Here is a 27629-nt window from a genome sequence, read left to right as displayed (position 1 = left end):
TTCACTCACATATCCTATTTTGGCGGGGAGGAGGGGTCAGGATTTCTTTCTGAACCTGAAGCTCACTGATTCGGCTACATTACATGGCCAGAAAGCTTCAGTGATCGCCCTGTCTCTATCTCTCCAGCATACTGTGCCTGGCTCTTATGTGGATCTAAATGGATCTGAACTCAGGTCCTCAATCATTTGCCCTACCAAGCCATCACTCTAGCTCAGTAGTCTGTATTTCCTCCACAGTGCAAGTGACCTGGCATATGGCTGTTAGATATTTACTTCCTGGAGTAGATAATCTTTTCCTTTTCCTAAAAATTGATTTTTTAGGATCTCATCATTGTAAACTCAATTCAGTTCAATGTGTGGTTTGTTACAATGATGATGTATGGGCATATTTCTCCAGAGTATGAATGATAGACTAAGCATAGATCTGAGTTGCTGGGTGGGAAAGGGAGGTCATATATCTAAACAACCTAGCCTTTCAGGTCAAGATGAATCCAGCACAGCCTCCCTGAGGAGCTGAGAAATGCCTGTGAAGGCTGACTTCCACAGGGCCCATACTTGCTGACCCAGTTGTCTCTGCTCATTCTCTGAAAAAACACAGAGTTCTGGAGGCAGACAATGACGTGCTTGATGGATGCTGGAAGCTTGTCAACAAGCAAGCTAAAAAAGGCTCCTCTGCCTAAAAGATCCCAAGCTTGAATCCCACATGAGCTGAGCACAGGGCTCTTCTGTGGAAATTTGAAGAGGAGGGTGGCATCTCACCGACAGAAAGCCGGGGCTACAAACTGACAGGAGAAACTACCGATCTACTCTGAGACAATTAGTCCCATTTGCACTTTTGTGTTGTTCGGAGTAAACAGGATTTTCAATACAATCACATTTTGAAGCTTTCTTCATGATGCATTATGTAAGAAAAAAATGACTATTATTCAGACCATACACTTCACTAAAGAATCCAGGGATTTGGCTTACAATCCACAAACCACAAAGCTTTTTTACAGTCAGCTCAAATTTGCACAGAACCTCTATTCATTCTGTGACTTTTCCACTCCTTTCCAGCAACTCCAATAACCTCAGGTGAACTGTCATCACTACGGAAGTTTCCAAAGTGACCTTGGACAACCCCTAAATTTTGTTGTTCTTAAAAATTTCCTGAATTTCTATTTTTGATGTCCAGGTTAAACAGACACACACACACACACACACACAAAAAAAAAAATAGGATAAGTATCAAAACAGCACAAAAATGAAAGTGAAAAACAAAAAAAAAACAAAACTCTGAATTTCACCAAGACTTTGACTCTGATAGTCAAGCTTACTGTCTCATAGCATCTAGGCTTTTCAGATATTTTAGTGCATAGAAGTCTGAACACATTTAAAGTTTATACATCAATTGGACTGCTCAAAAATTATCAAGATGATACCAGAATGATACATTTATTTTTGAGAACCTCTTTAGAAGATATCCTTTGTTCATGTCAGTTCATAGATGTTGAACATATTCTGAATTCATTTTGCTCCCTTGACTCTGACACAGAGATGGCAAAGACACGGACCAGGGAATCTACGCAATCTATGGAATACTTCTATGGCAGAGAGGCATGGAATCAAGGAAAGTATTACTTTGTTTCCTACAATTCATTCCCCAATGGGGCTTTGTGGAATTGAAGAAAATGAGATTTAATAAGTGAGATGTAAATAAAGCAGGGACATTATGGAGCAAATTGTGAGATAGATAAATGGATATCTTAAGTGAAAGGCACAGGTGGACAGTGAGTGAAGAGTGGTCATTCATTAAAATGTGGACAAGTTATAAAAGTTTTTATTGAAGAAATAATACTCCATCAATATTTTAATTTTATTTATTTTCAAGTAGGGAGAGAGAGGAAGAGAGAAGAGAGAGAGAAAGAGAGAGAGAGAGAAAGCAGGTTGGTAGGACCTTTTGCCACTGCAAACTCACTGTAGGTTTATGTGCTGCATTTTGTATCTGGATTTACGTGGGTACTGGGGAATCAAATCCAGGCTGGCATGTTTTGAAAGCTAGTTCCTATGGCTGATAAACCATCTCCCCAGTCATTCAAAAATATTTTACAAGTTCTTAGAAGGAAGGGGGCGATGAAAGCATGGGAGATAGTGAGACATCAATGCTGTGAAATTGGTACCTCCTCAGAGTAGTCATTAGTGAAGTTGTCTGTTCCTGGAAGACACCTGTTCAATGAAAGGCATTTAATTAGAAGAATCAAAAGTGGAGAAGAAAGCTATGGGTATTCCCTGGCATGTTTCTATAAAACTATTCGCCATGACTTCATGCTTGAGGGAAAGTATGCACACATATCTATGATCCTGTGTGGACACTGTCTAAGCCACTTAGTGTTGCATCCAGAGGGCCATGTCCAAAGTCACAGCAGAGAACACTTTGATGGAGTCAACCTGCTGTCAGAGCAGAACAAGACCCTGCCATTTGCGAGGAAGCTAACAGCTTCACAAAGCCGTCTATCAGACTATCTATCCCTTTAAAATCATGGCCATTTTCATGGGGTCATGGTAATAACAGTCATAGAATCAGGCAAACTGTCCACCTATATGGGTACTAGTTCATCAACCTGGTGGTAACTGTAAACTGGGACTTGCTAACATTACCTGTGATGGGACCATATGGACAGGAGATATGGAATGTATAACTTGGTGGCTTCTACCAAATATGACAAATGATCCCAGATGATGTTAATGACAACAGAGAAAGTAGCTGAAGCAGAGAAGACAAGGAAATATATTAGCAAAGGAGAACCTGACTAAAGCTCTGAGAGTGATGAATTTTCAATGGTACTACTTGGCAGTAATTAACCAACTACAAGCAAGGTCTTATGTGAAAGGGAGGCAACCTGAGGTATAAAGTGATGGTTATAATTCTGAATAAGTCTGGGAAGCCTGACCAATCATTATGTTTTATCAGAATTTATGCTTTGTAGAATTAATTACTATATATATATATATGAATGTATATTTATCATATATATATATGCATATATATATGTATGTGTGTATATATATATATCTATATATATCTATATCTATATCTATCTATCTATATAGATAGATAGATAGATAGATATGTAGATATAGATATAGATAGATAGATAGATAGATAGATAGATAGATAGATATGTAGATATATATAGATATATATACACACACACACACATCAAACAGAAGTTCCAGAGAAAACTCAGTGTATCCTAAAATTTTCAAATGGCTTGATGATGATGTCAAAACCCTTCAGGACCAGGAGTAAAAATTTGACCTTCTTAATAGGTTGGCATTGTATATATGTAAGAGGAAGAATAGATTAATGGGGTGAAAAGGCCCAAACTGAGGTCAGGGGAAGAGATTGAGTAAAGCAAAAATGGAGGGAGGGCTAATCAAAATCTAACAGGATACAAATATATCATATGGAATCCTCCGGTTTTGGACAATGGAACACTCAGGAGCCATAGATCGTGGTTAGAAAATTTTCAGTGCCAGGGATGGGCTACTCTAGTGAGGTGTTGACCAAGAAGATCATGATATCAAAATAAAAGAGATTGATTGAGATGGGGAGAGGATATGATGGAGAATGGAATTTCAAAGGGGAAAGTGGGGGGAGGGAGGGTATTACCATGGGATATTTTTATAATCATGGAAAATGTTAATAAAAATTGAGAGAAAAAATAAAATAATATAATAATAAAACAAAAAAAAATCTTGACCTTCTTTAAAAATACAGGAAGTCTTAGGTCTGAATGACAAAAAAAAAAATGGGAAACCGATAGCCTAAATATCTGAGGGAACAACACTTTTGAAGTATTTATCACATGCCAAACACTTCTTCAAGTGATTGCATGCATAAAGAAAGCACAATTATCACGTCCCTTTTTATAGAGCACTCAAAGTTGCCCAAGGTTATAGGAGGAATTGGTAATAAAGTCAGACTGCTTTCTCACATGGTTTGAAACCAGAGTACATGTGGTTAGCTTCATTCTAGGTTGCTATTAAATGTTTTCAGATTTGGAGCTGGGGAGATGGCTCAGTCAGTAAAGAGCTTATTTCAGAAGCATGGGAACCTGAATTTGGATTCCCAGCACCTATAATCCCACCACCAGGGAGGCAGAGACAGGAGAGGAGATTCTCTGGGGCTTGCTAGCTGCTAGTCTAGCTGAATCAGTGAGTTCCAGGCTCAGCAAGAAACCTTGATACAAAAGAAAAAAATCAGGTGAAGAGAAGTTGAGGAAGATACCTGAGATCAACACCTGGCCTCCACATATCAGTGTGCACATTTATTCCACACACTTATGACTACATATACATACATGCACACACCATATACACAAATAAGATAAATAAATAATTTTAAAAGTTCTTAAAATTCCTTAAACGTTCTTAAGATTTCCCATCACAAATTCATAGTGTGGACTGAGAAGGAAATGACTATAATATTTACATTAAAACTGAGCTTGAGATAAGTTTTAAATTCTGGATCTTCATTAAAGCCATGTAGAAATAACCAAAAAATACTTTAGCTGTCAATAGGTTATTTAGGTCCAGAGATTATGAGTTAGTGAGAATGTGGCCACAGTTATTGTTTGTTTTAAAATACATATCAAAAGGTGATTCTTATGCATAATCAGATGTACCAATGTGGGGAGAGACCAAGTAGTACAGATCTATGAGTCCAGGACCTATTGGTCATGGCAACAACTTTGTCACTGACACATCTTAACCATATATGCTCAGGAATAGCAGGTTAGGATTTAAGGAATAATCTAGGTACCAGAAGCTTGATTATAACATTTTTTCCTCCACAAAAATATTATTTGTCATATGATTGAATATTTTCACATACTATCTCATGAGCACAGTGGAAAAACAAGTATGTCATTTTGTCATTGTTGTGACATAATACATGACAAGCAGTAATTTAGAGAAGGACAAGTTCATTTCATTTTACAGTGTACATTTACTGTACATTATGGAAGGAAAGGCATGACGGCAGGAACTTGAGGCAGAAGGAAACTTTTAGTCCATAGTAAAGAAGGGAGACTGATGTATTCTGCTACTCAGCTTGCTTTCTCCTTTTTATTTAGTCCAGGACCCCCACCCCATGTGATGGTGCTGCCCAAAGTTAAGTTGAGACTTCCCATCTTAACTAGCCAAATCAAGATGCCCAGAGACATGTTTCCCAAATGATTTGAGGTGCTGTCAAGTTGACAGTTAATATAAGTCATCACACTAACAAATAGGAAGAGTATAGAACTGTGTTCAGAATCTGTCTCGGAAGTCCACTCGTTATGTGACTATAGGGAAGTTGTTCATTCAACAAGTTCAAACAGTATTGAATGAAATCAGCCTTATTCTATGGCCCAGTGTGGATAACTGTGTATCCAAGGAGGTCTAATCCGTGGCCTCATGGAACTCATAACTTGGTCGGTGATGCAGGTCATTCACAATGCCATGCACCTATGAAATAGCTATTTTATATGAGTGCATATATAGTAGATAAATGATAAGTCAATAATAGATAGATAGTACCTAGCTAGGCAGACAGATAACAGACAGATACTTGTCTCATTGTAGTCCAGGAGGCCTGGGAGAACAAAGGATTATCAACATGCATTTTCTGTTTGTTGTCCCATAGTCCCTGGAGAGGCAACAGCCTTTTGGTGACAGAGACTGAGACAGTGACTCTATCCTAAGGTCTATATGAGTATATATCAGTGAAAGATAAAAACCCAGTGGCCAAAGGAATGACAACTGTATGGTTACTCTGTGAGGCCAAAGATAGTGATGATTAGCAGAGATCAGTGAACTCTGGCAGGACAGCTGTTTGCTTTTCAGGCCATTATTAAGTATAATAGCTATGTTCTTCTGCAAATGCCATCAGAAGTCCTTAGTAGCAGCAGATAGCCTGGGTGTTTTGTGGTTGTGTTCAACATCAGTCTTTTGCCTGAGGACTATATCACGCATGCAGTTTGCATGGCTACTCAAAGAGTCTCCTATAGATACTTATAGATAATGAGATAGATGAATAAACACATAGGGAAACAGGTAGGGTGAAAGAAAGCAGATTGATACCTAGCTAGAAGGATAGAGGGAGATAAAGAGATAATCTTTCTTGGTAGGTACCTATAGAGATGTAGATACCCAGCATTTCCAAGGTGGCTAAACAAGAAAAGTCAAGGCTAACCTCATTTAACATAACAGCAATTGAAGACTTTGAAAAAGCAAAATGAAAACAGGGACAGATGAAGAACTGAGCTGAAGAAGGTAGGGACACATTGCAACAGCAAGAGCAATGAGGCTCTGAGGTCGGAAGCTCCTGAAATGATGGAGCAGAGCCTATGGCCAGCAGGCTAGAGTCCATATAAAGAGAGAGACCTGATGGCTGGTGAGGCTACTGAAGTGGTGAGGTCCCTAAAGGCCCACACTGCATGCATAAGACTTTGGGATTTTGTTTACTTATTAATTAAATAATTCATTATTTATTCATTTATTTTTGAGGGAGGAGAAAAAAAGAGAGTTTGAGCATGCCAGAGCTTCCTGCTACTACAAGCAAATTTCTGATGCATGTGCCACTTAATATGCAGGCTTTTAGTGGGCACTGGTGAATCAAACCTGGGCTGTCAGGCTTTTAAAACAAGCAACTTTGACTACTGAGTCATCTGTTTAGCCTCAACTCTGGAATTTTCTTCAGTGCATTCTTCTACTGACTTTTCTGTAGGCAGAGGCTCTGCTCTGTGCTTCATGATGATGTTGCTGGCTGGACCAGGAAAAACAGACTGAAATGAAGATGGACATACAGGAAACACTGAGTGAGAATTCAGGGAACAGAATATGCAAACCTAGATGAAATGAAACAGGCATAGGGATAATGATTTAGGGGAAGAGATACTATTTGGTTTGACAGTAAAAATGGCCACCAGAGGCTCCTGTGCATGAACATCACCCACAGCAGGTGGAGCTGCTTGGGGTGTGGAGCCTTGCTAGAAAGAATAATTTACTGGGGATGAGCCTTGATATTTTATAATCTGTCCACACTTTCTGTTCACTGCCTGTGATAGTTAAGGTGTTGTTAACTTAATGTGTTTAGCAATCCACAGAAATCCCTTTCGCGGGGGGGGGGGGGTTCTCTGAGGTTGATTCCAGGAAGAATTAACTGAAGGAGAAAGTCCTTCCCCCAGAGTGAACCCTTCCCCAAGAACATGTGGCCCCTTTTGGAGAGGTACTTTATATAAGGAAGCTCTGGGGGAAAAGAGCCCTTTCCTTCCTTACTTCCACTTGGCTGCCAGAGCTGATTGCTGCCTTCAGAGCAGATTGAAGACCAGTGTGGACTGAAGACCAATGTCAACTGAAGACCCATGTGGATCAAAACTCCTCAGGAAGCCTCCAGGCCTTCAGTGCTGGATTGGGACTGCTGAGGAATCTGGCCATGTGGACTGAGCAGCTATTATGTTCCTTGATTCTCAGGCCTGCAACTGCTATTGGACTACCATAAGATAATCCAGTAAATTCCCTTTTTGATATAATTCATTCTAGCAGTTCTGTTCCTCTAGAGAACCCCGACTAATACATATTTTGATATGAGGAAACAGATGGATTTTTCTAGTGGGCTTGGTGCTATCTGGGGTTGGCTTTCCAACTTCAATGATACTAAAGGCCTGACTGGTGATAAGGAGAGCACTTAAACAAGGAGTGCACTAATAACCCATGGTGTGCACTATTTAAAGAAGTCCATGATATAGATGTATTTGGTGATCCTCAGTCATGTCTCGTAAAGGACAAGGAATTTAATACCACTGTACTTAAAACATTTAAATATTTGTGGAAAAGTAAGATGAATGATGATAATGGTTGGTTGCTTATAGCCTCTTTGGATAAACTAGTGAGGAAATAGCAGAAGCTCAAAAAGGAAAATTCCAAGCTTAAGACCCATATATATGATTTGATGGTTTCTAAGGGAGCCCTGGAGGAGAGTCTCATCTCTAGCCAGAATAGGGCTCAGATTGCAGAAAATCAAACCCAAGCTCATTGTGAGATTGACTAACTTGCAATGTATGCTCAATTCCCAGCCTCACTGGCTATCAGGAGTTAAAGTGAGGGCATCGATTGGAAAAGAGTGGGATCCTATGACTTGGGATGGTGATGTGTGGGAAGACCCTGAAGAATCTGGGGACATTGAAGTGTTAGATTCTGAAGAAGTTGTTTTGGATGAAAATTTGACCTCCCCACTCTTAGCAGCAGTTGTATAGACACCTTCACAACCTGAAGTATTACCCTCCCCTCCATTGCCTGAAGGAGTTAATCCTTCTTTGAGGATCATCAGGAGGTTCTGATGCTTCTCAGTTCCCATCCATCTTCATCTCTAGGCCTATAAGCAGATGGAAGGCTTGGCAGGCCCCTAAAGGTGAGATAGAATTTGTGACACAAGGGGTTGTGAGGTATACCCCTAAAGAACTTCAGAAGTTTTTTTAACTTGTACAGGCAGAAGCGTGGGGATATAGGATGATGAAGGAAGGAATGTAAGATTAGATCAGGCTAAATTTACTGAAATGGACCCAGTGAGCAGAGATTTTAGATCTTAACACTGTAGCTCATGCAGTTGGAAGAGGTGCCAAGAGTTTAGTTGATTGCTTGGCTGGAGTATGGATCCAAAGATGGCCTACTGTTAATGAGCCCAAGCTGCCTGATATCCCTTGGCTTAATGTTGATGAAGGGATTAAAAATATAAGAGAACTAGGAATGCTGGAGTGGATTTGCCATGCAATCTCATCTTTGCCCCCACAGTGGGAAAATCCAGAAGATGTGCCCTTCACTAAGACTATAAGAAACAGATTTGTGAGGGGGGGTACCAGCATACTTAACATCCACCATAAATGGTCTTTTATGTAAAGAAGACATCACAGTGGGAGCCACAGTTGCTGCATTAGGTGAATTAGATGAAATGGGTCTAATTGGATCTCAGGGTAACAAGGGCCAAGTGGCAGCACTCAATTGCTAAACAAGGGGTGATGGTTTTTCATAATAGACAGCATAGGCAAAATTATACACATAAAGGTATGACTCATATGAACCTTTTCACTGGCTCATTAATCATGGTGTTCCCAGAAGTAAAATAGATAAGAAGCCAACTGAGTTCCTGTTTGATCTGTATAAGCAGAAAAGTTCCAAAGCAAAGGAACAAAAGGCCTCTTTTAACTATAGCAACAGAGAATCGAGGCCTCTTAGTTTCCAGACTTGAACCAGTTTACAGATCCTTAGCCCCCTAATTGAGGGGTGTCCAGGAGCCCTCAAGGAAGGACCCTTCTACAGCCCCCCCAAATTTCAATAGTAAGCTTATTCCTATCCTTCCTCAGGGGACCTGTGGCCTTTCGCTATGGTAACTGTACATTGGGGGAAAGGTAATAATCAGACCTTTCGGGGGCCTACTGGACACTGGCTCTCAATTGACATTGATTCCAGGAGACCCCCAAAAGCATCATGGCCTCCAATAAAAGTAGGTTCTTATAGAGGTCTGGAGTTTTGGCAAATGTTAGACTGACAGTGAGTCCAGTGGGTCCTTGAACTCACCCTGTGGTTACTTCCCCGGTCCCAGAATGCATAGTTATACTTAGGAGTTAGCAGAAACCCCAAGTTTGTTCCCTGACTTGTGCAGTGAAGGCTATTATGGTTGGAAAGGCCCAATGGAAGCCATTAAGGCTCCCACCACTGGGAAAAATAGTGAATCAAAAACAGTATCACATCCGTGGAGGGCTTTCAGAAATTAATGCCAGTATAAAGGGCTTGAAGGATGCAGGGGTGCTGGTTCCCACCAAATCTCCTTTTAATTCACCTATTTGGCCTGTTCTGAAGACAGATGGATCCTGAAAATGACAGTGGATTATTGGAAACTTAATCAGTTGGTGACTTATCAGCTTTTTACAATTTTACTTGGAAATTAAGTATGATATAAGGAGATATGTTTTGGTGACAAGTTGACAAGGGCAGACTGGTTATAGTAAAGGTTTTGTCAATGTGATCTGTTTAGTAATCCACAGAAATCCCTCTGAAGTTGCTTACAGTAAGGATTAACTGAAGGAGGAACTCCTTACCCCAGAGTGAGCCCTTCCCCTGAGTGGATGGCCTCTCTCAGAGGGTGACTTTATATAAGGAAGGTCTGGGGGAACAGGGCCCCTACCTTCCTACTACTTGGTGGCCAAAGCTACTTACTGCCTTCCAGAGTGGATTGAAGACCAGTGTGGACTGAAGACCAGTGTCATCTGAAGACCTGCATGGATCAAAACCCAGAAGATCCTCAGAAAGCCTCCAGGCCTTCAGTGCCAGATCGGGAATGCTGAGGCGTGTACTGAGAAGCTAGCATGTTCCTTCATTTTTGGGGCCTGCAACTGCTGTTGGATTACTGTAAAATAATCCAATGAATTCCCTTTTTAATATAATTTATTCTAGCAGTTCTGTTCCTCTAGAGAACCCTGACTAATACACTATCTATGAACTCAATGTGATCAGCCAGCCTTTTTTATTAGCATTGTGAACTATGTCCTGGAATCGTAAGGTGAAATAAACCCTTCTTACTTTAAATTGCTTCCTGTCAGGTATTTGGTCACCACGAGTGAAATGACTGTGATTCACATATAGACAGCATTTTCCAATGGATTTGCTGAGGATAGTAAGGAAGAAGAAAGGTGGCAAGACTGGTTCCTAGTTCCATTTTGGGAAGCTGGTGGTATTTATAGAAAAGGGAAAACCAGAGAGCAGAATGTGTTCTTGGCTATACATGCTGACATACACTACCAATCAGGAAAAAGGAAAATAAATATTTTTAGAGTTCAGATGAACTGTCTGGCTGAGGATATGAATTACTTTACTTTTCTAAAAAAAATATTTTGCCTTTTTTTAAGTTTTAATTTTCTTTCTGTAATACACAGGTAAGATAATTCTTATCTCTACATGTTGCTATGAGGTGTGGAATGTTTTGCACCATATCATCCATCATAAATGACAAGAAATTATTGAGAATTACTGGTCATGTTGGCTACTTTTCTAACAAAGGGTAATTGAACAAGGGAGAAGCTGCCCCCTATGGTGGAAGAGAGGTTTCGTCCTCCAGCAACCGTCTCCAATAGAAGATCAAGATAGCATCATCCTCCCTGCTCTTCTAGCTATTCTCTAAACAGCTTCAAGGTGTATAGAATTCTGCAGCAGCATTTGTTGCTCAAGCATTGTTGCAGTCATGTTTACTTTGGCTTACAAACTCAAGGGGAAGCTCCATGATGGCAGGGGAAAATGATGGAACAGGCAGAGGGTGAACATCACCTCCTGGCTAACATCAGGTGGACGACAGAAACAGCAGAGAGTTGTCAAACACTGGCAAGAAGAAATTGGCTATAATACTCATAAGCCCAACCCCAACAATACACTGCTTCCAGGAGGTATTAATTCCCAAATCTCCATCAGCTTGGAACCTAGCATTCAGAACACCTAAGATTATGGGGGGAGCACCTAAATCAAACCACCACAAGCATCCCTATTTCTATTCCTGACTCAACCATTTGAAAGGATGCATGTTCTTTGTTTAATTGATTCACTAGGATGAGCACATTTGGCCAAAGACAAATCAGATATATGGGGAAAGCTGAATAAAGGAAATTTTTAATCGTTCTTTTAAAAATAAAAAAAAAATAAGTATAGCAAGCTTATATGACATATCTAAACCTGGAAAGTGTGTAAAGGCCAAAATCAATTTTATATTCAACAAGGATATTTCCTATTCTAAAAAAAAAAAAAAAAAAAACTACCTGTAAAGAGGCCAAAATAATTTTGTTACTTTTCATTTACTTTTAAAAATATTTTATTTATTTTATTTATTAGAGAGAAGGAAATAAAGAGGCAGACAGAGAGACACTGAGAATGGGCATGCCAGGGCCTCCAGCCATTGCAAATAAACTCGAGATGTATGCACCACTATGTGCATCTGACGTACATAGGTACAGGGGAATCAAACCCAGGTCCTTAGGCTTCACAGGCAAGCACCTTAACACTAAGCCATCTCTCCAACCCTAATTTTGTTATTTTATTATGGAATTGTTTACTCTACACAATTGCATAGCAGTAGTAACCATGTGATAACACTTTAGTCTTTGGTCATTGCACAATGTGGGAGGAGGTGCTCCACTACATTCTTGGCACAGAAATGGATGTGGGGTTGGCAGGCCTCTGAGATTCCAGAGCTTATGATAAAGGAAGGGATGATGAGAACAGACATAGATGAGAGCCTAAGAGAAGTCTTCATTGTTTGTTTGAGGATTTAACTAATATTCTGTGTATGTGACCACATGTTTTTTTTTCAATTTTATTTTTATTTTTCTTTCTTTTCACAATTTTTATTAACATTTTCCATGATTATAAAAAATATCCCATGGGGGCTGGCGAGATGGCTTAGCGGTTAAGTGCTTGCCTGTGAAGCCTAAGGACACCGGTTCGAGGCTCGATTTCCCAGGACCCACGTTAGCCAGATGCACAAGGGGGTGCATGTGTCTTGTTTGCAGTGGCTAGAAGCCCTGGCTTGCCCATCTCTCTCTCCTCTCTCTATCTGCCTCTTTCTCACTCTGTCACTCTCAAATAAATAAATAAAAGTTTTTTTTTTTTTTTTTTTTAAATCCCATGGTAATACGCTCCCTCCTCCTCCCACACTTTCCTCTTTGAAATTCCATTTTCCATCATATTACCTCTCTATCTCAATCATTCTACTTACATATATACAATATCAACCTGTTAAGTACTCCCCTCCCTTCCTTTCTCTTCCCTTTTATGTCTCCTTTTTAACTTACTGACCTCTGCTACTAAGTATTTTCCTTCTCACACAGAAGCCCAATCATGTGTAGCTAGGATCAACATATGAGGGAGAACATACGGCACTTGGCTTTCTGGGCCTGGGTTAACTCACTTAGTATAATCCTTTCCAGATCCATCCATTTTTCTGTAAATTTCATAACTTCATTTTTCTTTACCGCTGAGTAGAACTCCATTGTATAAATGTGCCATATCTTCATTAGCCACTCATCAGTTGAGGGACATCTAGGCTGGTTCCCTTTCCCAGCTATTATAAATTGAGCAGCAATAAACAGTTGAGCATGTACTTCTAAGGAAATGAGATGATTCCTACTCCTATGCCTAGGAGTGTTATACCTGGGTCATACAGTACATCAATCTTTAGCTGTTTTAGGAACCTCCACACTGATTTCCACAATGGCTGGACCAGATTTCATTCCCACCAGCAGTGTAGAAGGGTTCCTGTTTTTCCACATCCCTGCCAACATTTATGATCATTTGTTTTCATGATGGTAGCCAATCTGACAGGAGTGAGATGGAATCTCAATGTAGCTTTAATCTGCATTTCCCTGATAATTAGTGATGTAGAACATTTTTTAGATGCTTATACGCCACTCATATTTCTTCCTTTGGGGATGCTCTATTTAGCTCCATAGCCCATTTATTGACTGGCTTGTTTGGTTCCTTATTATTTAACTTTTTCAGTTCTTTGTATATCCTAGATATTAATCCTCTATCAGATATATAGCTGGCGAAGATTTTTTCCCATTCTGTAGGATGCCTCTTTGCTTTTTTCACTGTGTCTCTTGCAGTGCAAAATCTCTGTAATTTCATGAGGTCCCAGTGATTAATCTGTGGTTTAATTGCCTGAGCAATTGGGGTTGTATTCAGAAAGTCTTTGCTAAGACCAATATGTTGAAGGGTTTCCCCTACATGTTCCTCTAGCAGTTTCAGAGTTTCAGGTCTGATGTTAAGGTCTTTAATCCCTTTGGACTTAATTCTTGTGCGTGGCATGAGAGAAGAATCTATTTTTATCCTTCTGCAGATATATATCCAGTTTTCACAACACCACTTGCTGAAGAGGCTGTCTTTTCTCCAATGAGTATTTTTGTCATTTTTATTGAATATCAGGTGGCTATAGCTACCTGGACTTACATCTGTGTCCTATATTCTGTTCCACTGATCTACATGTCTGTTTTTGTGCCAGTACCATGCTGTTTTTGATACTATGGCTCTGTAGTATAAGTTAAAATCAGGTAAGGTGATACCACCTGCCTTATTGTTGCTGCTCAGTATTATTTTAGATATTCGATGTTTTTTGTGATTCCAAATGAAATTTTGAATTTTTTTTCTATTTCCATGAAGAAAGCCTTTGGAATTTTGATAGGGATTGCATTAAATGTGTAGATTGCTTTTGGTAAGATTGCCATTTTCACAATATTGATTCTTTCAATCCAGGAACAAGGGATGTTTCTCTACTTTCTAGTATCTTCTGCAATTTCTTGCTTGAGTGTTTTACAGTTCTCATTGTAGAGATTCTTTACTTCCCTTGTTAGGTTTATTCCAAGGTACTTTATATATATATATATTTTGATACAATTGTGAATGGGAGTGATTCTCTAATTTCATCCTCTGTGTGTTTGTTGTTAGCATATATGAAGGCTACTGATTTCTGTGTATTTATTTTGTATCCTGCTACATGGCTGTAGGTTTTGATCAGCTCTAACAGTTTGCTAGTAGAGTCTTTAGGTTCCTTTATGTATAGAATCATGTCATCTGAAAATAATGATGATAACTTGATCTCTTCCTTTCCAATTTGTATCCCTTTTATGTGTGTCTCTTGCCTTATTGCTATGGCTAAGACTTCCAAAACTATATTAAATAAAAGTGGGGACAGTGGACACCCTTGTCTTGTTCCTGATTTTAGTGGAAAAGCTTCCAGTTTTTCCCCATTTAGTAATATGTTGGCTGTAGGCTTGTCATAAATAGCTTTTATTATATTGAGACATGTTACTTCTATTCCCAGTCACTGTAGGTCTTTTTTCATGAAGGGATGTTGTATTTTGTTGAACACTTTCTCTACGTCTAATGAGATGATCATGTGATTTTTTTTTTCATTCAACCCATTTATATAATGTATTACATTAATAGATTTGTGTATATTGAACCATCCCTGCATCTCTGGCATAAAGCCTACTTTGCAGGGTAAATGATATTTTACATATATTATTGTATTCTCTTTGCCAATATTTTGTTGAGAATTTTTGCATCTATATTCATGAGGGAGATTATTCTCTAATTTTCTTTTCTTTTGTTCCATCTTTGCCTGGTTTTGGTACCAGGGTGATGCTGGCTTCATAGAAGGAGCTTGGTAGAATTCCTTCTTTTGCTATTTCCTGGAAAAGCTTAAGAAGCAATGGTATTAGCTCTTCCTGGAATATCTGGTAAAATTTAGCAGTGAATCCATCTGGGCCTGGACTATTTTTAGTTGGGAGATTGTTGATAACTATTCATATTTCCATACTTGTTATAGGTCTATTTGAGTGATTAACTTCATCTTGATTTAATTTAGGCACATCATATAAAGCAAGGAACTCATCCATTTCTTTCAGATTTCCATACTTTGTGGAGTATACACTTTTAAAGAATGTCCCTATGATTTTTTGAATTTATCTGGAATCTGTTGTGATGTTACTTTTTTCATCTCTGATTTTATTAATTTGTGTCTCTTCTCTCTTTCTTTTGGTCAGATTTGCTAAGGGTTTATCAATCTTGTTTATCCTTTCAAAGAACCAACTCTTTGTTTCATTAATTCTTTAGATTTTGTTGTTGTTGTTGTTGTTGTTGTTTCTATTTCATTAATATCTGCCCTAATCTTTATTGTTTCTTCCCGACTACTGCTTTTTGGTTTGCCTTCTTCTTCTTTTTCCAAGGCTTTAAGGTGAAGCATTAGGTTGTTTACTTGCGAACTTTCTAATTTCCTTATATAGGCATTTAAGGCTATAAATTTACTTCTTAAAACTACCTTCATTGTGTCCCAGAGATTTTGGTATGTTGTGTTCTCATTATTGTTTGACTCTATAAATTTTTTGATTTCCTTCTTGATTTATTCATTGACCCATTCATCATTTAGTAGTGTATTGTTTAATTTCCATGATTTTGTGTATGCTCTATAGCCTTTCTTGCTACTGATTTGTAGTTTAATTCCATTGTCGTCAGACAGAATGCAAGGAATTATTTCAGTTTTCCTGAATATGTTAAGATTTGTTTTGTGTCCTAATATATGGTCTATTTTAGAGAATGTTCCATGTGCTGCTGAAAAGAATGTATATTCTGCAGCATTTGGATGAAATGTCCTTTACATATCTGTTAGGTACATTCCTTCTATGACCTTATTTAATCCAGATGCCTCTCTGTTTATTTTTTCCTGAGATGACCTGTCAACTGATGAGAGTGGGGTGTTATAGTCACCCACCAACATTGTGTTTGGTGTTATCTTTGACCTTAGTTCTAATAGTGTTTGTTTGATGAATTTGGGAGCCCCCATGTTAGGTGCATATATGTTTCGGATTGTAATGTCCTCCTGTTGGAGTGTGCCCATAATTAATATAAAATGACCTTCCTAATCTTTCTTGACTAACGTTGTACTCAAGTCTACCTTGTCAGATATTAGGATAGAAACCCTTGCTTGTTTTCTAGGTCCACTAGCTTGAAACACCATTTTCTAACCACCCTAAGATAGTCTATCCTTTGTAGAAAGGTGAGTTTCTTGGAGACAACAAATTGTAGGGTCCTGCTTTTTAACACAGTCTGCAAACCTATGTCTTTCGGTTGGGGCATTGAGGCCATTTATTTTAAGAGATATTATTGAAAGGTGTGTATTTATGTTTGCCATTTTTTTGTATGTGTGTGTGTGATTCTGGTCCTACCTTTGCTCACTTGTGTTAACTAGTATTTGAGTATTGCCTGTTTTTTTTTTTTTTTTTTCCAGGTTCCTTATATGTGTGCATTTCTTTCTCTTCAGCATGGAGGATTCTATCAAGTATTTTCTGTAGAGCTGGTTTTGTCTTCAAATACTCCTTTAACCTGCTTTTGTCATGGAATGTCCTTATTTCTCTGTCTATCTGAATGAATAGCTTTGCAGGATAAAGTAACCTTGGTTGACAGTTGTTATCTTTCAGAACTTGATATACATCACTCCAAGCCCTTCTGGCTTTTAAAGTTTGTGTTGAATAATCTGCTGTAATCCTGATGGGCTTGCCTTTGTAGGTAACTTGATTTTTCTCTCTAACTGCTTTCAATAGTTTTTCTTTGGTTTGTGTGTTTGGTAGTTTGATTATAATATGGTGAGGAGAGGTTCTTTCCAGGTTTTATATGGCTGAAGTTCTAAACGCTTCCTGTATCTGTATTGGCACCTCTTTCCCAATTTGGGGGAAGTTTTCTTCTATGATTTTGTTGATGACACCTACTATGCCTTTGGAGTGGAATTCTTCTCCTTTTACTATGCCCTGAATTCTTATATTTGATCTTTTCATAGTGTCCTGAATATCTTGAAATTCCCACTCATAATTTTCTATGTTTTCTTTCTCTTTGTTGGACTGTATTAGATCTGCCACCTGGTCTTCTAGCTTAGATATTCTGTCCTCTCCTTCATCCATTCTACTGGTGAGATTTTCTACAGAGTTTATTGTTTCATTAACTGTGTTCTTCATTCCTAGTAATTCTGACTGGATTTTCTTTATTATTTCTATTTCCTTATTTATGTCTTGTATTGCCTTCTTTATTTCATTAAATTGGTGTCCTGCATCTTCTTTGATTCCTTTGATTTCCTCTTTGATTTATTCTTTGATTTCTTTGATTTGTTCTTTGACTTCTTTGAACATATTTACAATCATTCTTTTGCAATCTTTCTCAGGCATTTCCTCTAACTTGTTCTCACTGAAGGTCATTTCTGATGCATTAATACTTTTAGGTGGATTTATATTGTCTTGCTTTTTAGTGTTTCTTGTGTTATAATGTATATATTTTTGCATCTTGGATTAAGTTAATGCTTGGATTTTCTAGCTAGTTGGGTATTCTTAGCTGTATCAATTGATTTGGTGTTATATATCTTCAGGGTAGGAGCTTAAGGTGTTAGGTGTGGCTCTTAAGACTCTCAGAATATCTGCAAAGGTGTTTGTAGGGGTTGAGTTTCTCTGCTATGGGAGTATTCAAATAGGCTGAGTGGAATAAAATACAGGTAGATTCTAAAATTTAACTAAACACTGCACACATTCAATCAAAAATAGCACCGAGTGTTTATGCAAGAGTAGTTATTATAACAACCAGATCCTCTATCAACAAAGAGGTTAAGTTTTCTGTTCTGTTGAGGGATCTAAGTCAGCTTGTGACCAAGTGATACCCTTCCCTGGTACAATACCAGTTATCTTTTTGGATGGTTTTTGTCTCAGTCAAGTTGATGGCTGGGTCCTTGGGCTGCTGTTGTGATTTCTGGAGTTGGGCACTGTCTTTTCCTGTGGAGCAAAGTGAGCCTGGCAACTGTGGCCCTGCAGATCAGTACCCCTGCTGCTGGAACTGCCACTGCTGCTGCTGAAGCTGCCGATGCTGCTTGATCTGCTGCCACTGGGGCCTCTGTTGCAGGTGCCAGAGCCACTGATGTTGCTGCTGGACTCTGCTCCTGCTTGGGTCCCTCTGTCAGCTCAAGTTGGTGTGGCCAGTCCTGGGACCACTGCTCTGTTTGCTGGAGCTTGGCACAGGCGGTGGGAGAGGGGAGGGAGCCTCAGCTGCTCTAGTTCTCTCGCTGTTCCATGTGTTCTTCTACCTTATGATCTTCTCTGTTGCTCACTGTCACTCTCCTTTCACGTTTCTTGAGTTGTGGAGAGCTCCGGTGTGAGTGGAAGCTCCCCTCCCGTGGCTTTTCCTGTGCTCAAGTTAAGCCTGGCGGCCTTCTGGTGCGCTGCCTCCACCATGGTCAGCAGATCTGCTGGGGCCGTTTTTGCCGGCCTGTGCGGACTCTGGATGCTCTGAATCTCTCCTACTTCTTCCCTGCTGTTTCAATTTCCTATACACCTCACTTTTTAGTAAAAGTGTGTATTTTGCTGAGATTTTTGGTCTTTTTCCCCCTAGGCTTCTATGGCGTGGTGCCTACACTGCCATCTTAACTGGAAGTCTCCTGTGCCCACATGTTTTTTGATGCCACTAAATTAGATTCTATCATATATCTATTATGTTATATGATAGATAATTATTCTATATAATATATAATGTTATATTATATATCATATATAAATCATTAACATATAACTCAAATTGTCAGAGAAGACCTAAAAACAATTAGCATTGTTGTGATGGTTGATTTTGATTGTCAAAGTGATGAATCTACAATAATCTAGGATACAGATCTCAGCATATTTATGATGTAGTTTCTAGATTAGGTTAGTTGAGGTATGATGAGCCCCTCTAACAGTGGGTAGCACTATTCCACTGGCTGTGGCTTCAGACTAAACACAAAGACGACAGTGAGCTGAGAACCAGCCTTCATCACTATGTGCTTATTGTCTGTGGGTTGAAAGTGACTAGCTGCCTCATGCTCTTACTGATAAAATGGGCTGTATCTCCTAAACTGTAAGCTAAAAAAGTCTTTCTTCCCTTAAATTTCTTCCTGTCATGTGTTTTTGACAGGAATGTAAATACAATTTTCATTTATAGAAGAGGAGGCAGAAGCTGAAAGAAGCTAGATGTTTGCTAGTAGCATTTTCTAAATGTATCTATACATGCTGAGTTTATAAGTTATTTAAGAATACTTAACTATTTCATGGAAATTATGTTTGTTTGTCCTTAAACATCAGTGTTTCATTGTAGTAAAATCTCTAAAACTATTCATGTTACATTTTGGGGGCTATAACTACACTATCATTGAAGTTTCATCCTTTCAAAAGCAGCTCACTTGATCCAGGACAGGATAAACACATAAAAAATCCTACTAATCAGGTTTTCACAGTTACCACCCAAATAATAACCCTGGAGGTATGAAAGCATGAATAGCCACATTCTTTTCAAGCAGACCACACTAGCATTCATAAGAGGGGTTAAGATAACCAAAGACCAAAATAGTTTTATAATACAACAATTAGGGAGCATATGAACTTGTTCATACTTTTGGTAATTTTAAAATAGAAATATGTCATAATGGACTTGTTTAGAGAAAGAAGAGAGAAAGTGCAACACAAAACAAAACATATGGTTAACATTTAAGCCTGACTCAAGAAGGGGACTAAAAGATCCTAAGATTCCTCATTCCATGCTGAATTCTCAAAAAAGAGGATTTCTTCTAAACTGGAGAAGAGGCACTTTCATTAGAAGAAAATTGATTTACAAGTGAGGCCACATCATGCTGCTAGCCACTGTATTCCCACAGGCTAGAGGAAGTCACTTTTGGCTGTGGGGAGCAGGTGCTGTTGCATGGAAGTGCAAGAACAAAGGGTGGGCGTCAAATGTCTTCATTTCATATGTCCCATGAGTTGGTGTTGACTTTTGTACACAAAACATAACAGGTACTGATTTTCCTGCTTCCTTGTTTGCCAACTTTATTGTTACTTCCTTCATGCCAAGAGGGGTGTTTGGATTTGGAACCTCAGCCAATGACAGATGATGCCTGACTTATACCAACAACAGTGACACGTTTCCCTCTGTATATACATTGTTTCCTTCCTGTGTCTCCTCAGGCATCTGCCATCCCCTATTGTACACCTCTACTCACAATGCCAGGCATCAACAGGTGCTTCTGCAGGCCTAGAGTCTACTTGGTACAATGTCAGGCTTGAGATGCTCAACTACTGCTTTTGCAAAGTTAAGTCAGGCCAGGGAACCTGAAGCAGCAAAGTCAATCAGATAAACTATTACATAACAATTGATAACATTTCATCATAAAAAGTGCTTTGAGGACTGAGGAGGTAGCTCCGTGTGCACAGTGCTTGCTTTGTAGCCATAAGGACCAAAGTTGGATCCTCAGGACCGAGATATAAAAGAAGCAGGATGTGGTAGCATGAGTTTGTAATTTCAATGCTGGAAAGGCAAAGAAAGTAGAGTACTTGAGGCTCTCCTACTTTCAGAGGCAGCTTTGCCACTTACTTGGGTCCACTTTTCACTCCAAAAGTTGTACTTTCTGCTATCATTTTTATACCTGGTAATAATATACCTAGGCTTCTTGTTTGCTCTGACTATTCTCTGAGGTGAATTCTGCCCCTTAGAAGCAATAGAACCAAGACTGTATCATTTTATATGGGAGGGAATTGAGGAGGAGGTATTGTCCCATCCCCAACACTAGGGCTAGATAGGCATGGAATGCCATTTTTTTGAGAAAGAATTCACAGGAGGAGAAGAGCCTGAGCCTATAGATAACTATGGGTTCTATTTTTTTCTATGCAAATTTGATGACATTTATTACATTTTCAAGTTAAGATGACAAGTTGGAAACTGCTTAGTGAATAATTCTAAGGGACAGGTTGGCAGATTTCAATGTAAACTAGACAAGCATATAGGTGATGTTCACATTCACAGAACCCTATAAATTCAGCAACCACAAGGTATAAATAGAAACACAAGAAGGCATACGATAAAGCCATGAGTCAAAGAAAATAGATGATAAGTGAAATAGGTGTAAATAATAGATTTTCCTTCTTGTGACAAGATCTCACTATGTAACACTTGGTGACTAAAATCTCACATGATACTCTTGACTATCTCATGAGTATTGAGATTAAAGGTACATGTCCTCATATCAGGTTCAAAAGATAATTTAAAAAAATATTTTATTATTTATTTATTTGACAGAGAAAGAGGGAGAGAGAGAGAGAGAGAGAGAACGGGCATGCCAGGGCATTCAGCCACTGTAAACAAACTCCAGACGCATGTGCCCCCTTGTGCATCTGGCTAACGTGGGTCCTGGGGAGTTGAACCTGGGTCCTTTGGCTTTACAGGCAAACACCTTAACCACTAAGCCATCCCCTAGCCCTCAAAAGATACTTTTTTTAAAAAAGGAAAAGTATGAAGGTGCTGAGGAGATGGCTCAGTAAGCAACATGCTTGCTTCCTAAGCATCAAGACAAGTTTTGATCTCCAGTACCCATGTAAGAGATGGGCACAACAGCTCATGCCTATAATCTCAGAAATAGGAAGGCAAAAGCAGGATGATTCTAGGGACTTTCTGGTAAACCTGTCTAGCTGAATCACTGAGCTCCATGTTCAGTGAGAGACCCTGTCTCAAAACTATGGTGGCTGGAGATCTAGGGAGTGGTTCGGTAGGTAAGAACCCTCAACACACAAGCATGAGGCCGTGAGACTGAATGAATTAGATTCTAGATCCCCACATAAAAAGCTAGGCATGACCATATGTACCTGTAACCCTAGTCTACAAGGGACAAAAAACAGAGAATTGCTAGGGCTCAATTATTGAAAAATAGTAGCTCCTGGTTGAGTAAGAGATTTTGTCTCAAGTACACACATGGATGACTGATAGATGACACCAGACACTGTCCTATGGATCTTGCATGTACACACTTAGGGAGTGCAAATTTGTACATACATTTGTATAACCCACATACATAACATCACACACCATACCAGAGATGTACTATACACACATGCACACAGATGAAAACAATATATAAGGTAGAAAACTACTGAGGAAGACATTCAATGTCAACCTCTGCTAGCTGAATGCAAATGCACACATGTGCACACATCCACCCTCACCCACCCTTATACACACACACACACACACACACACACACACACACACGCGTACCCATACACATACAAACACATACACACTTGCATCCTCTACCCAGGTGCAAAAATAAAATTAAATAGAAAATATATAATGGTTTCAACCAGTAACTGTGACAGGTATTTGGCTGTGTGGCCATCACCAGAATGTGGGCCTGCAATTTTCTTTTTGTAGAGCACTCTGCCATGGATAGGGTTCCCTTTAAAGAACAAAAACTGGTGGATACAATACATTCATCAGGAGATTTGAGGAAGTATAAAATTCATAAGGTAGACTATCAGAAAGAACCAGCTCAGAACCCTGGAGGGGCTGAAGCTCTTATTCCTCAGGGAAATCTCAATTCTACTCTTGAAGATACTTCTCTGATTAGGTCAGACTCTACAATAATTTCCTTTTCCTGAAGTCAACTAACAACAGGCTGCAATGAGTTTCAATACACAGGGAGACAAGCAGGTGGACACAAAAACCAAAGGCATTTTTTTCCTTGAAGCTCAAAGTAGAGAGCTTTTTGGGTTTGAATATCCATTTGTCATAGAAATCAAATAAAGTCATCCCCCCCCACCCACACACACAGATTTGGGGTGGGATCTACTCCAGAACCATGAGGGGAAAAGTTCTCATCTTTCACTTGTTCCAGGAAAGGAAGAGCATTTCTATCCATTGTACCTTTTTGGCCATCCTCTTCTATAACTGTGGTTCCCATCTGCTGGTCTGGGAATTGTTGATACTCAGTATGAAGGCAGGACTTTGTCTTGTACATAATGGATATTGTAAACAGTAGCTACAGCTACTGATATCTTTAGATGAAGAGGGTCATGGAGAGAAGGTTTCCATTCCTATAATTCTTCCCTATAGACATTATACCAAACACTTTTAATTACATCACCATAAGTTATTATTCTGTTTTAAGCAGTGGCATTCTACCTGTATGTCGATATCCAAGATTTCTCCTATCATTGCTTCATCACTGAAGAGAACGTTTGTATTTTGAGGTGAGAAGTACATTTTTTCAAACATGTGTACAATTAGAGTCCAAAAGTAGCTAGGTAAGATTGTTGTGCATGTAGATTACCGTATTTCTTGTGACAGCACCGCGCGGCACTTACTGTAGGAGCAGCCGTAGGCCTCCACTCGCATGCCGATCTTGCCTTTGGGGTTCCACCTCAGCGGCAGGAAGCGGACAAAGCGGGCCCTCACCGAGTGCAGCAGCTTGTGGTGCACCACGCTGTCAGCGTTTGAGTTCCCTGCGAACGCCTGCAGAGAAAAGGAGACCGTGTCAGCGGAAGCACATGTCCCTCCACTGTGGCTGCTGGAAAGAATCCTCACTTCTCTGACGTTGACTTGACTTGGGAGACAATCCTGCAATCTGTGGTGCATTTCTCATAAATACAAAACATCACTCTAAAAGCCAGCTATGGTGCCACATGCCTTTAATCCCAGCACTCAGGAGGCAGAGGCAGGAGGATCACTGTGAGTTCCAGGCCACCCTGACACTACAGAGTGAATTCCAGGTTAGCCTCGGCTACAGTGAGACTCTACCTTGGAAATAAATAAATAAACAAAACCTGTCATTCTTAAAGTCAATCAGCGTCCCATCTCTCATGCCTGGCTACATCTTATGCATAAAGCAATGCCACACGTAAGACAAAACACCAGAAGCTTCACAAGTTAACACAATGAAGTTCCAGTATTACAAATGTTCATAATAGCTGCAGATGGGGAGATATTGGGCCATCTCTTCTTGGAAAAGATAGCCTTTCACTGCAATAATTGTCACCATTATTTGCAGCCACTCACCATAATAAGCACTCTCCATCATCATTATCACCATTTTAAAGATTAAAAATTTGGAGTGCAGTGGAAAGGAAAAGAAACCTTTAAATCACCCAGTTACTCATAAATTGGACTGATGTTCATTTATAAGGTGGCCCTTTTCCAGACCTTGTTTTCCAACTACTTCACTCTTAATTTTTATAGGATGGGGACATTACAATTTAGACGTATATGCAGTGCATTTTCCCATTTCTTTGTGATGTTTGAGTGAAAATGCCATATAGCACAGGGCCTATTTGATCCACTGACATTATGCCTCATAACCTTCACTTGAATGGATAATTATTTTACACAAACTAATATTTTCTGCAGATGGGATTTAAAGGCTTAAGCCTCATCTTTTCAAAAATGGAGCAAAATATACAAATAACAAACTTCAGTATGTAAGCCATGGGAAGAGGTATGATTCAGTGGCATTAAGCACATCCATATCCTACAGCTATAACCACTGAATACCTCAGGCCATTTCCTCCCCCAAAGACTCCTTGTCTCTAAGTCAGGATGTCATCTGGTATCCCAAATGGCTTGTTTCACTATGGGGTGTCATCTACCTTCTTCCCAGCCTTGAGAGTCTGTAGATACGGGCTGTGGAAGTATCTCAGTGGGTAAAGTCCTCAAAGCATGAGGACCCAAGTTCAATACCCAGAACCCATGTAAATATTCTGGACATGGGAGTATACACTTGTAATACCAGCACTGGGAAGGTGGATACAGGAAGATTTTCAGGGTAGCACGGCCAGCTAGTCTAATCTAAATGGTGAGCTCCAAGCCAGTGAGAGACTCTATCACAGTAGGAGGTGGATACTATTCATCAGGATGACACCTGAGGTTGTAACCTCTTGCATACATCTGTACTCACACAAATTCAATTATGCACACACATACTCACACCATATTGACACCCATTTAATCTATAGATGGAGTCTATCTATGTTCAGTAAACACCACCGCCAAAAACAAACAAACAAACAAAAAACCCAAAACAAATAAAACATGATTCTTAGCGAGTGAAATAGCCAAAGTGAATCCCAATTAAAACATGTTTGTCTAATATATTGACTCTATCCTCATAGCCTCAAGATACAGTTTCACAGTCTCAAAGACCTCCTGTCCCTGAGCTATGTCATTTACATCCTCATAGTTCAGAAGCTCAAGTCCATGCAAACCTAAGCCTTTATGCTTTAGAGATTGCTGATTACTTTAAAAATAATATTTTATTTATTTAAGTGAGAATGGGCATGCGGTGCCTTCTAGCCACTGTAAACAAGTTCCAGTCACATTTGCCACTTTATATGTCTGGCTTTACATGAATAGTGGGAAATCAAACCTGGGTCCACTGGTTTTGCAGGAGAATGTTTTAACTGCTAAACCAGCTCTCCAGCCCCAAGACTTCAGTTTTGGGTGTGTGATCTCAAGGCCCTCTTGAAGATGGTTGTCTAAAGTCACCTCAAAAAACTCTTCATTCCATAGGCAAATTGAGCCTAAACAACACTACAACCAGCCTTTGACCAAGGGCATCAGAATGAGTGGAGCTGATTGACAATTGTGATTCATGTCAAGGAATTTTATCATATCACTCTCATCATGGCCTCCATGTGCAGAGAAAGCCAGGTTTCTGCAGTTGAGCAATCCCCATGGGGTTCCACTTATGTTACCACCTTCAAAGGTTCTTTCAAGCCAGCTGCTAGAGGGAGGTTGTACCCAGCTCCCTACCACCCCTCACACACTTAGCTGTCCTGAATTAGCATAATATAATAGATATAATATAATATACAATATAACAAATATAATGGAGGTGCTTTATTCAGTGTCCTGGCATGAATATATTGCAAAATCAGGATATATTCTTTCTGCTTGCAATTCTAACTAATATTTCTTAGATTTCTGATACTAGTGTTAAGAAGTTTCTTGGGTTTTGTTTTTGTTTTTGTTTTTGTTGTTGTTGTTTTTTTTAACCTACCTCAAGTAGTAATATGCCGAATTTGAGTACAGGCCTTATACAATTAAACTAGATAAATAAAATTACTGTTATTATTAGGTATTATGTATGTGATTCTTAACAAAGTTGTTGGTTGAGGGTTTTCTCCTTTTTAATTTTTTTGTTTTTTTCTGATGCTGGGGATTTAACCTAGGGTTTCAAGCATGGGAGCTAAGTGCTTTACCAATGAATTACTCTCTCAGCTCTGGAAATGTACTTTTTTTATTTATTTGAGAAAGCAAGAAAGAGGCAGAAAGAGATAGGAATGGGTATGCCAGGCCTCCAGCCACTACAAACAAACTCCAGATGCATGGGTCACCTTGTGCATGTGGCTTATGTAGGTCCTGGGGAAATCAAACCAAGGTACTTTGGTTTTGCAGGAAAACACTTTAATGTTAATGCTAAGCCATCTCTCCAGTCCTGGAAATGCACTTTTTAAAACTGTATGAGGATACAAGGCAGGGGCTTTTTTTTTCTTTCTTTTTTTATTGAATTTTATTTACTTATTAGAGTGTGTATGAGAAAGAAAGAGACAAGACCAACACACACACACAGAGAGAGGGGGGGGGGAGAATGGGAGTGCCAGGGCCTAGCCAGTGCAAATGAACTCCAGATGCATGTGCCTCTTCCTGTATCTGGCTTTTGTGGGACCTGGAGAATTGAAAGTCAGTCTTTAGGCTTCACAAGCAAGCACTTTAACCATAAAGATATTTCTCTGGCCCCCTTTTCTTTTCTTTTCTTTTTCTTATTTTATTTCTAAGAGTTACTAACCTTGGGGCTGAGAGAAGCCAAGTTCCCTTGTGATGGTCACAGATAGACATAGCAGATACTTGCTCTTAAAGAAAATGCCAGCTTCCTTATTCTCCCTTAGGGAAGTCTCCACAGTGTATGCTGAAAGAATTACACATATCAAGCAAGAATTGCATGGCAGGAGGAGGAACACATCCATGCCTGAGCTGGAAGAAGGATCATAAGTAGTGACAAAGGACAGCGTTAGAAGTTTCACTGCTCCTTCACATAGAACTCTTTCCTCTGTTCATTAAGCATCCTTTTCACTCTTCAATAGAAGAGTGAGGATAACAAAGGAGAGGAGACTCTTCCATTTCCATGCAATAGAAGGACTGAAATACTGAGAAAGGCAGACCCTGGGTTTAGCACTGGAGAGTGAACAGGTATA

General features: G+C 39.4%; 1 protein-coding gene across 2 annotated transcripts in view; it reads right to left on the bottom strand.

Moving 5' to 3' along the window:
* Cntnap5 (contactin associated protein family member 5) overlaps window positions 1-27629 on the bottom strand; it is a 768721-nt gene that overhangs the window by 424395 nt on the left and 316697 nt on the right. For both annotated transcript variants that reach the window (XM_045150560.1, XM_045150562.1), the window contains exon 4: window positions 23748-23895. In XM_045150560.1, coding sequence (XP_045006495.1) covers window positions 23748-23895 — 148 coding nt within the window. The remainder of the gene's footprint in view (window positions 1-23747; window positions 23896-27629) is intronic.

The sequence above is a fragment of the Jaculus jaculus genome, chromosome 5 (genome assembly GCF_020740685.1).
Source record: "Jaculus jaculus isolate mJacJac1 chromosome 5, mJacJac1.mat.Y.cur, whole genome shotgun sequence".
NCBI lineage: Eukaryota > Metazoa > Chordata > Mammalia > Rodentia > Dipodidae > Jaculus > Jaculus jaculus.
Note: the sequence above shows the minus strand (reverse complement) of the source record. Positions and strands in the feature narration are given on the sequence as shown.